At 32.6% G+C, this 11,763-nt stretch overlaps 1 protein-coding gene across 1 annotated transcript; it reads right to left on the bottom strand.

Moving 5' to 3' along the window:
- Positions 1–6,420: 6,420 nt before the first annotated feature.
- LOC102609991 (protein NRT1/ PTR FAMILY 3.1-like) lies at positions 6,421–9,909 on the bottom strand. Its single transcript, XM_052440137.1, has 4 exons — positions 9,751–9,909; positions 9,420–9,637; positions 8,639–9,198; positions 6,421–7,485 (listed from the first exon to the last, which is right to left on the bottom strand). Exons 1-4 carry the CDS (start codon positions 9,833–9,835, stop codon positions 6,600–6,602), a joined length of 1,749 nt encoding a protein of 582 aa, XP_052296097.1. The 5' UTR covers positions 9,836–9,909; the 3' UTR covers positions 6,421–6,599.
- Positions 9,910–11,763: the final 1,854 nt, after the last annotated feature.

Raw genomic sequence — 11,763 nt, 5'->3', positions numbered from 1 at the left:
GTCTAATATGAGATTGGCATATACATATATATATATATATATAGGTGCAAGTTTGTGACCATTGTTAGGGATGGGGCGACTTGGGGAGGGCAAATTCGCGATGTTACCTAGCTGGCTGCCGTTGAGAACAGTTGTTGTGATGAATTGTTACCATCTCTTATCCGACAAGTCTATTTTGAGGTTGGTTAGGTTCCACCCATGAATTTGTAGGGTCATCGATTCATTTCGGCTCGATCTTCTTCTGGAACAATCTGATCCAATAATTTACATAGTTGATGCTTCAACAATAATAGGTCGACAGATCAATTTAAGCATGCCAGTAGATACGTTTTCAAATGAATTGATTATGCCCTTGAATTTTAGAAGCCGACAGATAAAATAAAGTTGCTCCCGTACTGCAAGCATGATGTGATTTTAGAGTCTTGACAGACTTGTATTGCGAAAATGTGGCCTAGCCAGCACTATCATTGAACAAGAAGATAACAGCGACCGAAAGAGAGAATTTTAGAAAGTTCAATAAGCATATCATGGACAGAACAAGGAGTTGCATGCGGCTCAGTCTTAAAGCTGTAATGCCCACAAACTTTATAGTCTTTGACGTGAGAAATGATGCAAGCAGAAGCAAAGTTGGGATGAATAACCAATTTAGCCTATTCAGAATCGATCACAAAGTTTTACGTGTTCAACGGTCGATGAATCATCCACGTGTCGCTCAATCATTTTTCGTTTTCGTTGCGACCCTTGGACCGCAGCATCGCTGTTTCTCTATTCCAGTCCTAGTCTGACACATAAGGAAAGAGGCGGGTGGGCTGGGTGGGAATGTGGGCCTGTTTAGAAGACTGATGTGACCAAGTGGTCCTTTGTAGTTGAGATTATGACATGAGGCCGACCTCAGAGAGATTTACTTATTTGTCTTTTTTTGATCGGAGCATATGATTTTGTTCCCCCTTTTAAAAAGTAAGGCATAGGCAAGTTTAAATTGCCACACCTTGGGAACGAGTGCATGAATGAAAATAAATTGTGAGAATTTTTAGCGTGAATTATTCTCTTAAGCCTCTCAATAAAAAAATAAAAAATGTATTTATTGTTTTAATTGGAAATTAAAGTAATGATAAGACATTCTAAAATTTTATCATGAATTTCATTTCATTTCAAATGATATAACTTGTAACGTGTTATTCATTAAGTGGTTGATGGTTTTTTATAAATTTCATTAATTACATTATCTCAAATCTCAATGAATGATCAATGACACATCATTTATGATGCAATTTTAGGATGGAATTATTAGTGTTATTGGATGAGAGATTAATGGCATAATTGCTGAAATGGAAACGTTATTAAGTTTGCTTGATAGAAGAAATTAGGTTTTTGAATAATGAAAAATCTTAATGAAAGTTTGAATGAATAAAACTATAGTTTTGTGGCCTTTTTATAACAAGCTTAAATATCACGAATTTACCAAAATAGGCAAATCTGAAATATAACATAATAATTAAATTCTCCTAATCAAAATAAGAAAATAAAAACAAACGGTACTCAAATCCGATTCTAGAAAAAAAAAAGATAAAAATCCTAGAAGAATGAGGAAAAATATTAAAACTAGAAAATGTCCAGAAAATAAGCGGAATATCTGGCTTGAACCTGGGGCAAAACGACTTAGCGTTTTTGGGTTTTATTCTCCTCGTCGTAGGCTTCAAAACGGTATATTATACTCCAAAAACAGACACTTGTAACCTAAGTTATGGTCTCTAAAAGGTACACTGCTCGTGACACACATCACCTTACATCAATAATACAAAAGACAAATTTATAATCTAATATTAATTATAATGTAAAACGTCAATTTATTACTATGAGTTTTGTGTTTTATTTGAATCTAGTAATTTCAATAATGTCACTACACATTATCATCAGAAGATCTTTGAATATTGGTTGTTTTCATTTGGACTTGTTATTAGTAAGGGCATCTTCTGAGAATATGGGCGGTGAGAGTATAATGCAGCCTTTTGTCCTTAGTTGGTGTTTGGTTTTAAGAAAGTGGAGGGAAGGAGAGGAGAAAAAAAAGAGAAGAGTGGAAAGATGATGAGAGGAGAAGAGTGCAAAAATTAACTACTATTATTTGGTTTCACATTAAATTTAAAATGAAAAGAAATTACATATTTTTTATTTGGACAAATATACCCACTATCTTTAATGTTAATATTGTTAGTAAATAAAAATAATAATTAAAGTATGAATTAATTTAATCTGGCAATTACATTGTTAAATAGAGAATTGTTTTTAAATTACAACATTAGGTCATGGATAACCATCATGTTGACTGCCGTTGACCATCATTTTTCATCACGTTAAATACATAATAATGATCAGAAATGAATCATTTACTCATTGGAAATATTAAATTTTGTAGAAAATACACTATATAGTTGGAAATATGAGAGTTAAAATTTTCCCAAGCATTTAAAAAAGACTCGAGGTAGATAACAACGTATATTAGTATTTCTAACTCCATAGAGTACATGAGGATTCTATTAGTACTAGTTTTGATGGTAAAGCGTGTCTCCAGTGAAACTCCGACGAGTCTCCAGTGACTGTCCAACGATTCACCTTACTGCTTTATCCTATTAATGTAAGAAAATAAACATAAATTATTTGCATTTGGATTGATTAATGACGGCAAAGAGATAAAATATTTCAGTCATTTGTTGGCATTAATGAATTTTCTGATGAGTTGGACTATTGGCATCCCTCTAATCTACTCACAAAACTCCCCTTTTTAGTTATATTCATTTTATTTTTGAAAATGCCCATTTTTTTAGATACACTTTTCTAAGTTCTCAATTTTCATTTGATTTGTTTTATTGTTAAAACTCTAAGTATTTATTGTGCTATTTTTTTAATTATTTTCAATTTTATTATTATCCTACACACAAGTCAAAAAGTTATATGGGGTGATAAGTTTTTTAGTGTTAATCATTGGCTGAAATAACACATATTTCAAATTATAAGTTCAAAGCAATCTTAAGTATAAAAATATTTAAACAATAAGAAATCAAAAAAGAATAATAGATTATTCTAAATTTGTACAATTTTATTTTAGTTAGATAGGAAGTAACACATAGAATTTTTTTTTATTAAAAAGAACTGATTATGAATTAAGTAATTTGCTGGGAAAAAAATATATATGTGTTTAATTTTCAAATGTCCTTCATTATAATTTTATTTAAAGTAGGGTTTTATAAGAATAATGTAGGGGTGCTAACAGTTCCACTCTTTTATGATATTTATAAATTTTCTGATATTTGTTTATTACGGTAAATGTTAAACCAGATTTTGCGATCATTCTTCTAGGTCCCACTTCTAATTACAAAAGACTAAACTACCACACTTGCCAATACTCTCAGCAAAAATTAACACAATACTAGTTGAATCTAACTCACAAAACAAAACAAACTCACAGTAAAAGAAGCTAAGTTCGAATCCTCTACACTTATATGTCTGTCGCAACTCATATTTTCTTGCATAATTATCGTAATATCAACAATTCATGAAGTGTATATATATAAAGGTCCCACAAAACAACATTTTACAATTTTCAACTACAAGTTTTAACATATACTGTTAATAGAAATTAGCACAATACAAGCTATATCATCACAAATTCATAACCAGCACAATCGAATTTCGAATAAATGAAGCAAATTACCTCCACAGATTGATTACGGCAGCCAACGACGAGTGAAGCCGAGAGAGTAAAGTTGCAAGTGAATTTTCCCACGTAGCCGAGAGAATGAAACACTGTGAGGGAGAGTCGACGATTAAAGGCACTGTTGTGGTGTGGGAGAGTTTGCTAGTAAGATTTGTGGCTTGAGTGAGGTGTGTATTTGGTGGGAGTCAGAGGGAGAATGTGCGTGTGTTGTCTGCCTTGCATTCAGCAGTGACATTTTATATTGTGCTCAAAATGCACCATTCAATGCTTAATGTTGTGTGAATATCAAAAGTGGAACAGGATATTGAGGAATTTTCCTACTTATAAGTCCAAATAACTCGTTTTTACTAACATATGGACACAACTCAACATAAAACTCAAACTCGTAATGCTAGAAGCAAAATGAATAAAGCAGAGAATGAAGCATATGCAACGCTCATTTTTAAAGCTATAAAATATGTAATTTTGAGGGATGATAGCTATGGAAGCATTAATTTGGTTCTGACTTATGCCAAAAAATATTTGATAATTTACTTAAAGCAAGTATCCAAACTTGCATCCAAAATTGTATTTGGTGGGAGTCAGAGGGAGAATGTGCGTGTGTTGTCTGTCTTGCATTCAACAGTGACATTTTATATTATGCTCAAAATGCACCATTCAATGCTTAATGTTTTGTGAATATCAAAAGTGGAACAGGATATTGAGGAATTTTCCTACTTATAAGTCCAAATAACTCGTTTTTACTAACATATGACACAACTCAACATAAAACTCAAACTCGTAATGCTAGAAGCAAAATGAATAAAGCAGAGAACGAAGCATATGTAGCGCTCATTTTTAAAGCTATAAAATATGTAATTTTGAGGGATGATAGCTACGGAAGCATTAATTTGGTTCTAACTTATCCCAAAAAATATTTGATAATTAACTTAAGGGAAATTATCACCGGTATACCCTTAAATGTCGCCGGTATCAAACGTATTACAACACTTTTCACTTATATCACTCGTATATCCTAAGTTGACAAAAGAGTTCTGGCGTCCACCTTTCCGTTTACTACAGTTAAGAACTTAACATAATTTGAGCAAAATGACTATTTTACCCTTTAAATTCAAAATGAGGTAAAAAAATAAATTTACCTTGAAAATTAATGTAAATTTTCAATACACAATTTTTTTTATTTTGTTATTAACAATACATTTTTTTATTAAAAAATATGAATTATTAATGGTACATATTATTAACAATTATCCATAAAAAACATCTATCTTATTCCATAAAACATTATTAACAACATATTATTTATAATTATATATATTATACCATAAAAAATTCAAGTTGGAGCTTGGAGGAGTAGATCTTTAATAATTTAGGTTAAATTTGGAGGAGTAGATTCAGTTGTAAAGTAGTTTTTTTTTAGCAATTATTAACAATTATCCGATAAATGGAGGACATGTCATTTTTATAAAAATATATCACATGGCATGTCGTTTTTTACTAGGTAAATAGGATGACATGTCGTTTTTTAAAAAAAAGACTAAACTACCCTTATAATGTCAGCGCTCGCAAACGGTAGTTAACGGATCGATGGACGGCAGAAGTGTTTTGTCAACTTAGGGTATACAAGTGATACACTTGAAAAATGTTGTAGCACGTTTGATACTCGTGTCATTTAAGGGTATATGGCTGATAATTTTCCTTAACTTAAAGCAAGTATCCAAACTTGCATCCAAAATTGTATTTGGTGGGAGTCAGAGGGAGAATGTGCGTGTATTGTCTGTCTTGCATTCAACAGTGACATTTTATATTGTGCTCAAAATGCACCATTCAATGCTTAATGTTGTGTGAATATCAAAAGTGGAACATGATATTGACGAATTTTCCTACTTATAAGTTCAAATAACTCGTTTTTACTAACATGTGACACAACTCAACATAAAACTCAAACTCGTAATGCTAGAAGCAAAATGAATAAAGCAGAGAATGAAGCATATGCAGCGCTCATTTTTAAAGCTATAAAATATGTAATTTTGAGGGATGATATCTACGGAAGCATTAATTTGGTTCTAACTTATGCCAAAAAATATTTTGATAATTAACTTAAAGCAAGTATCAAAAATTGCACCCCCCCCCCCCTCCCTAAAGTTGCTTTCATGATGATTTTGCACGGGTATAGACTTGCCACTGAAAATTACATATAGGGAAAAGGGCCATATATAAAGTAAATGAAATATTAATTTGATGGAACTTTCGCAACTCTTTTGCCCGAATACATGCAATTAGTAATATCTTAAAGTGAAAGTGAAATGGATATAAAATTATTTTATATAAACTAATGTGATATAAATATATTGGCCGGATATAATAATTCTCGAAAAATATAATTAATTTATATTATATTATATTTTCATCCAATTAATATAATTATGCCACATTAGTTTGTACATGAGTTTGTAGTACTATTATCACTCCAACATAAAGTAATTTTTATTACACCCAACTAATATGTTTATGTCACATTAGTTTGTACAAAATAATTTTGTACCAAGAACTATTTTATATTTTCATCATAACAATAAATATGGACTCAATTTCTTAGTTAACAATTTATGCGCATCAATATTACCTCAAAAATACCCATTTAGAACTGCAGGGAGTAGAGAACAATAGCAAGATTTTAGTTTTAATGTATAAAATTGAAGCTGATGTGCTCTAATGGAATTCTTCCTCTCTATCATTATTTTGCATGCATATTATTCAGAATAAGCACCTATATATAATTTCCCTATGATACAGACGGTACCTTGGAGAGAAGAGAGAAGGGGAAAAAAAAAAAAAGAGGCTAGGACTAAATTGTTTCGCTTCCAACAGTGCCTTGAAACTGCAACTAAACTTTGTTCCCAAGCTCTACTCCTTCTTCTTCTGACGAGTCACTGCCTTTATTATGAACCTGAATGGGCTTAAAAGTATACATCTTAGCGCAAAATATATAGTAAATAAGATTAGCCACTTGCAACAACGTGATCAACCAGTAGAAATACTCCAACTTTCCCTTGTTCAAATTATTATCCGGCAGCCAATTTGATCCATTAGGTCCAGCACTGAACTTGTGCACCAACGTAACCAAAAATGTGCTGAAATAATTTCCAACTGAAATTGCAGTCCAAAACAATGCGGTAGCCGTGCTTCTCATGCTCTCCGGCGCCTGATCATAGAAAAACTCCAGGTGACCAATTGACATAAATGCTTCAGCTATCCCGTGGAGACTGTACTGTGGCACAAGCCAAAACACTGAAATGGGGATAATCGTATGAGGCTTGTCCACGAGGCCATGAGCCGCAGCTGCTTGTTTTCTCTTCACTTCAACCAAGCCAGCAACGAGAGTGGCGAACACTGATATGACGAAGCCTATTCCCATGCGGTGCAGGAACGTGATGCCGCGGTCGAGGCCGGTGAATTTGCGGGTGAAGGGGATCAATAAGCGGTCGTATAAAGCGATTGTGGAGAGCATGGAGACGATTGTGAAGACAGACATTGAGCCAGCTGGGATTTGGAAGGACTTAGTGACATGCCTGTCCATTGATTTGGCCTGTTGTAAGGAGAATGTGCTTTGCTGTGCATAGGCTGTGATTAGGAGGATGCCTGATGCCCAAATGGGTCCCATTCTGATCACAGATTTGAGCTCCTCCACGCGGTGCACAGTGTTCAGTCTCCATAGATTTGGTGACTTGAGGTCGTCGCCTTCAGTCACAATCGCTGCCTTGTCAAGAAATCTGCAGTGCACCCATGAAATTTATTTATATACAAATTGATTATTTCATTGGAGTTCTTTAAATTTTATTATGACGATTAATTGAAGGCAAATGTGAACAAATTTTGCACTGTGATTTAGAAATGTGAACAAATTTTGTACAATAATTGTAACATACATCTCAACAGCAATGTGAACAAAAAGAAGATGGCAACTTAGAAACGTGTCATCACTGCGCTCAAGGATCACAAATGGGGTGATTGTGACAAGTCAAGCGACACAAAGCGATGCACACGTACTAGCTTTTGTTGTTTACTATAATAGCTAGGTAGCCTGAGATCAAATATGTAGTGCTTATGACGATTAATTGACAATATCTATGATTGCGGTCCATTCCCACTTTATACAAATTGATCGAGTGACCATTCGTTTGCTTCCGACTAATGATACGGCACGATAAAGCTGATGGTGATAATGTTGTGACGATTAAATCGGTGGTATATATCCCTTCCAAAATGTTTCATAAACTTAATAACAATATTAAAAATCAAAATAAAATGAGTAATTAATGCGTGCATACATAGTTTTATATGCTTATAAAATTATTACTTCTTTAAATTTACATCTTAGTTTAATTTACTTTATTAATTTTTATACTACACTAATAATTCTTACTATATAAATTATGTATCTCTAACTATAAATATATATTAATACTCAAATTAGAAAGATTCACACCTATTCTACATTCAATGAAAATAATTTCTTGAGAGTCATAATTATACTAGTATAACAACAAAAACCATATTTGTTAGGCTTTTTTTTAATTAATTCATGTATCATTAGATATATAATTCCAAGAAAGTCTTTGGTGTTCTTGGAACATGACTCATTAATTTATAATTTACCACGTGTACATAGGATAAGTATATATTTTAGTTGAAGCATATGAAAAAAAAAATATAAAAGAAATGCATTACTCTAGAAGCACTCAATAACCTTTTAAACACATCATGACACGATTCTATCATCCATCATTATCAATTATTGACTAAATCCATTAATTGATGTCCAATAAATTTAGTCCCATTAAAAATTTCTGTTAAATATATATTATAGCTCGATGCAACTTGTGTTTGTGTTTATCATAGAGATATGGAAATAGGGAGACTTACTTCATATGCTTAGTGTGAAGAAGCTTTCCACCCAAAGAAATGGCGGCATCGAGCTCTTCATTCTCATATAATAATTTTGGATCAGTGACCATCGTCAGCTTTCTTTTCCGAAACGCTGCCACACACACTTGTAACAACCGGGTAAACGGACTCCCAGCCGGATCCAAGTTCCGGTAAAGTGGGTACCCGATCAAGAACGCAATGATTGAAAGAAACATGGCAAAAGTTGGAATACCGAGGCCCCATCCCCATCCAATATTATCTTGAATATAAACAAGAACTGTCACAGCCACTAGTATTGCTGCCCCCATGACAAAATAATACCAATTAAAATATTTCCATGTCTTTGTTGCTTGTTTGGGGTCCGTCTCGTCAAATTGGTCCGCGCCAAATGCCACCACACAGGGTCGGATTCCACCCGACCCGATAGCAGCGAGGAGAAGGGAGACATATAAGATTGCTACCTGTCCTTTATTAGCTTCTTGGCAAACTTGTTCACCTTCACATGGCGGTGGCCTTAGTTTTGGTAGAATTGCTGAGATTGTCAAGCAAATCATTCCCTGATTACATTAATAAAGTAGAACGTTACAAAAAATAGAAAAAATCATAAACTCATTTTCAGAAACATGTACATATATGTTAGAGAAACAATTATTTTTTAGAGAAACATGTGCATATATTTTACATTAATTAACTTGGAAATATAATTGACGAAATTTTTTTCTTTTGATGGGGAAGAGAGAGAGAGAGAGAGAGAGAGAGAGAGTAGTTTATTAATTACAATTTGATAAATGATGGAAGCTATAGTTATAGTCCAAAAGCGACCGGCGTAAGCATCGGCGACGAAGGCTCCGATCAACGGAGTCAAGCTGCCGGTTCCTCCAAAGTTGGTGAGAGTGTTGGCAGCTTTGGTTAATGGCATGTGCAGTTGTGTTGTTAAGTAGCTAATCATATTAGTGTTAAACCCCACCACAGCTAACTTCTCGCAGACCTCATTTGCTACGCAAACAAAAGTCATAAAACCCTCGTAAATGTAAGTAATGAATAAAAAGAAATTTGAATCAAGAAGAACAAGAAGCTTTGTATAAACCACACATATTTTAAAAGCTTACAAAAAATGAAGGGCATGGTGATCATGCCACCCTTTTGTCTTTTGACATGGCTGTTGCTTCCTTTTTCCTCCATATTTTCTATCATTTTCTGTGTGTGGATAGATTGCTAAAAATGGCGAGCCCTAGAGGCTATTTATAGGACAATATGAAAGTTTTTATCACAGTAAAATAACGCCTGCAAATTTATCTAATAAATTTCACTACAGCCACAAATATTTAAGAACTGTGCATGCGCATGCGGTTATATATAAAAGACTTGATAGGCATTTAAAATGGAAGGGGACATACGTGACAGGTCCTGCAGGCAAGTTTTGTTGTTATCCCCATTTGTCCAGTTTGAATTGTTGGTGAATGCTAGTGGTGTGAACTGGACCGGATTGATGAGTGATGACTTGAGGAAGGCATAACCAAAACTGATTTAAAAGCCTTTCCTTAAAATAAAGTAAAGCATGCATCAGCATTAATTAATCACTACAAAATTGCACATACTATTGGGGAGTGCGAGTGCTTACAAATGCCGACGACAGAATTTAAACTCTAGGTGTTGGCTCATATGTAAGTCTTATACATATTTGAGAGATCACTAGATTGTATTTGATCGGTGACTCAAGCGTAAAAAATTTAAGTTAAACTCAACCCATTGATAAATATCATATATTTAATATGATAGAATGCAAATAATTGTGAATATATAGTTGGATGAGTGAAAATAATAAAATTTATTGCATAACATTATATTCTATATAGGGTAAAGGTACTTTTAGTCAATATATTTTAACTTCAGTGTCCATTTAATTCTTATATTTTAAAAAATATCTCAAGATACTACTTCTATTAAATATTTTACAATCTCACTCTTACTATTTCTTTGCTTTTATATAATACCCTTACAACAATACTTTTTACATTAGTTTTTTAATTTATAAAAATTAATTAGCAAATTAACCAATAATTACTTATTAGCAAGTTAAGAAATAAAATTTTAGTTTTGAAACCATTGATGATTTTTCATACCCTTGCAACAATCTTGCTAGTTATTATCTATAACTAAATTAATACAAGTCAATTTTAAGCAATGTTTAATACACTTGCAACAACCTTAGTAGTAATTTTTTGTACAAAATTAATACCAAAAGTAACATGATAATAATAATTTTCAGTTTACTTTTGAGGCTAATGTATTAAATTCACATTTTTTTTATTAATATCTCCGAGAATATTGTTGTAATGATATTATTGTAAAGGTAAAGAAAAATTAAAAACACGATTGTATTACAATTACCAATAAGGATGCCTTGAGGTATTTTTTTTTTAAATATAAAGACTAAATCAGCACTTAATACAAAATAGAGAGACTAAATAAGTATTTACCCTTTTATATATTATATAAATGTAAGCCTAAACCCTTCTTAACATTGATGCGAGCTAGTTTAGTGTTATTCCAAACTTTGAATCTCTTGCATTACCTTAATAATTTTTTTTTCAATTGAATCAATTATCATCTTATAACTTGTGTATATAAATAATAAGTTTGCACCACTAGTTTGTATGTACGTGGTGCTTATTAATATTTTTGTGGACGATGCTGTTGATATTATTGTATGTAACACTACGAAGTTGTATTATTTTATTAATCCAAAACATATATGAAAAGTAACCACAAAGTTAAACAAAGAGAGAGAACTAGAGAGAGTGTCTATTTTTTTTTTATCTGTTTCAAAATGTTCTTCTTATATCACCACAAAATTTGAATTCCGTAGAGAAGAGGTACCATATTCTGCACACTTCGAAGATCAATTTTTTCTTTAATTTGAAAAATGAAAAACAATACGATATGCCCCTTTAATTTCCCTCCCCCCCCCCCTTCCACGTGACTGACTGTAAACCCTTGCTCTTATTGGATGGCTGTAAAGACTATGAAGTATGGAAGACACAAATCTGGAACATTAATTATTAAAGTGAAATCTCTTTATTCGTATATATCATTATCCATATGGACCATATATAATTTTT

The sequence above is a fragment of the Citrus sinensis genome, chromosome 4, assembly GCF_022201045.2.
Source record: "Citrus sinensis cultivar Valencia sweet orange chromosome 4, DVS_A1.0, whole genome shotgun sequence".
Classification (NCBI taxonomy): Eukaryota; Viridiplantae; Streptophyta; class Magnoliopsida; order Sapindales; family Rutaceae; genus Citrus; species Citrus sinensis.
This window is presented reverse-complemented; position numbering and strand designations above follow the sequence as displayed.

Coding starts and splice junctions, on each gene's coding strand:
- LOC102609991 (XM_052440137.1), bottom strand. CDS start 9,835: ATGATAGAAAATATGGAGGAAAAAGGAAGCAACAGCCATGTCAAAAGA. Junction 9,199..9,419: donor CTTCCATCATTTATCAAATT/GTAATTAATAAA, acceptor TAATGTAATCAG/GGAATGATTTGCTTGACAAT. Junction 7,486..8,638: donor CTTCACACTAAGCATATGAA/GTAAGTCTCCCT, acceptor GGTGCACTGCAG/ATTTCTTGACAAGGCAGCGA.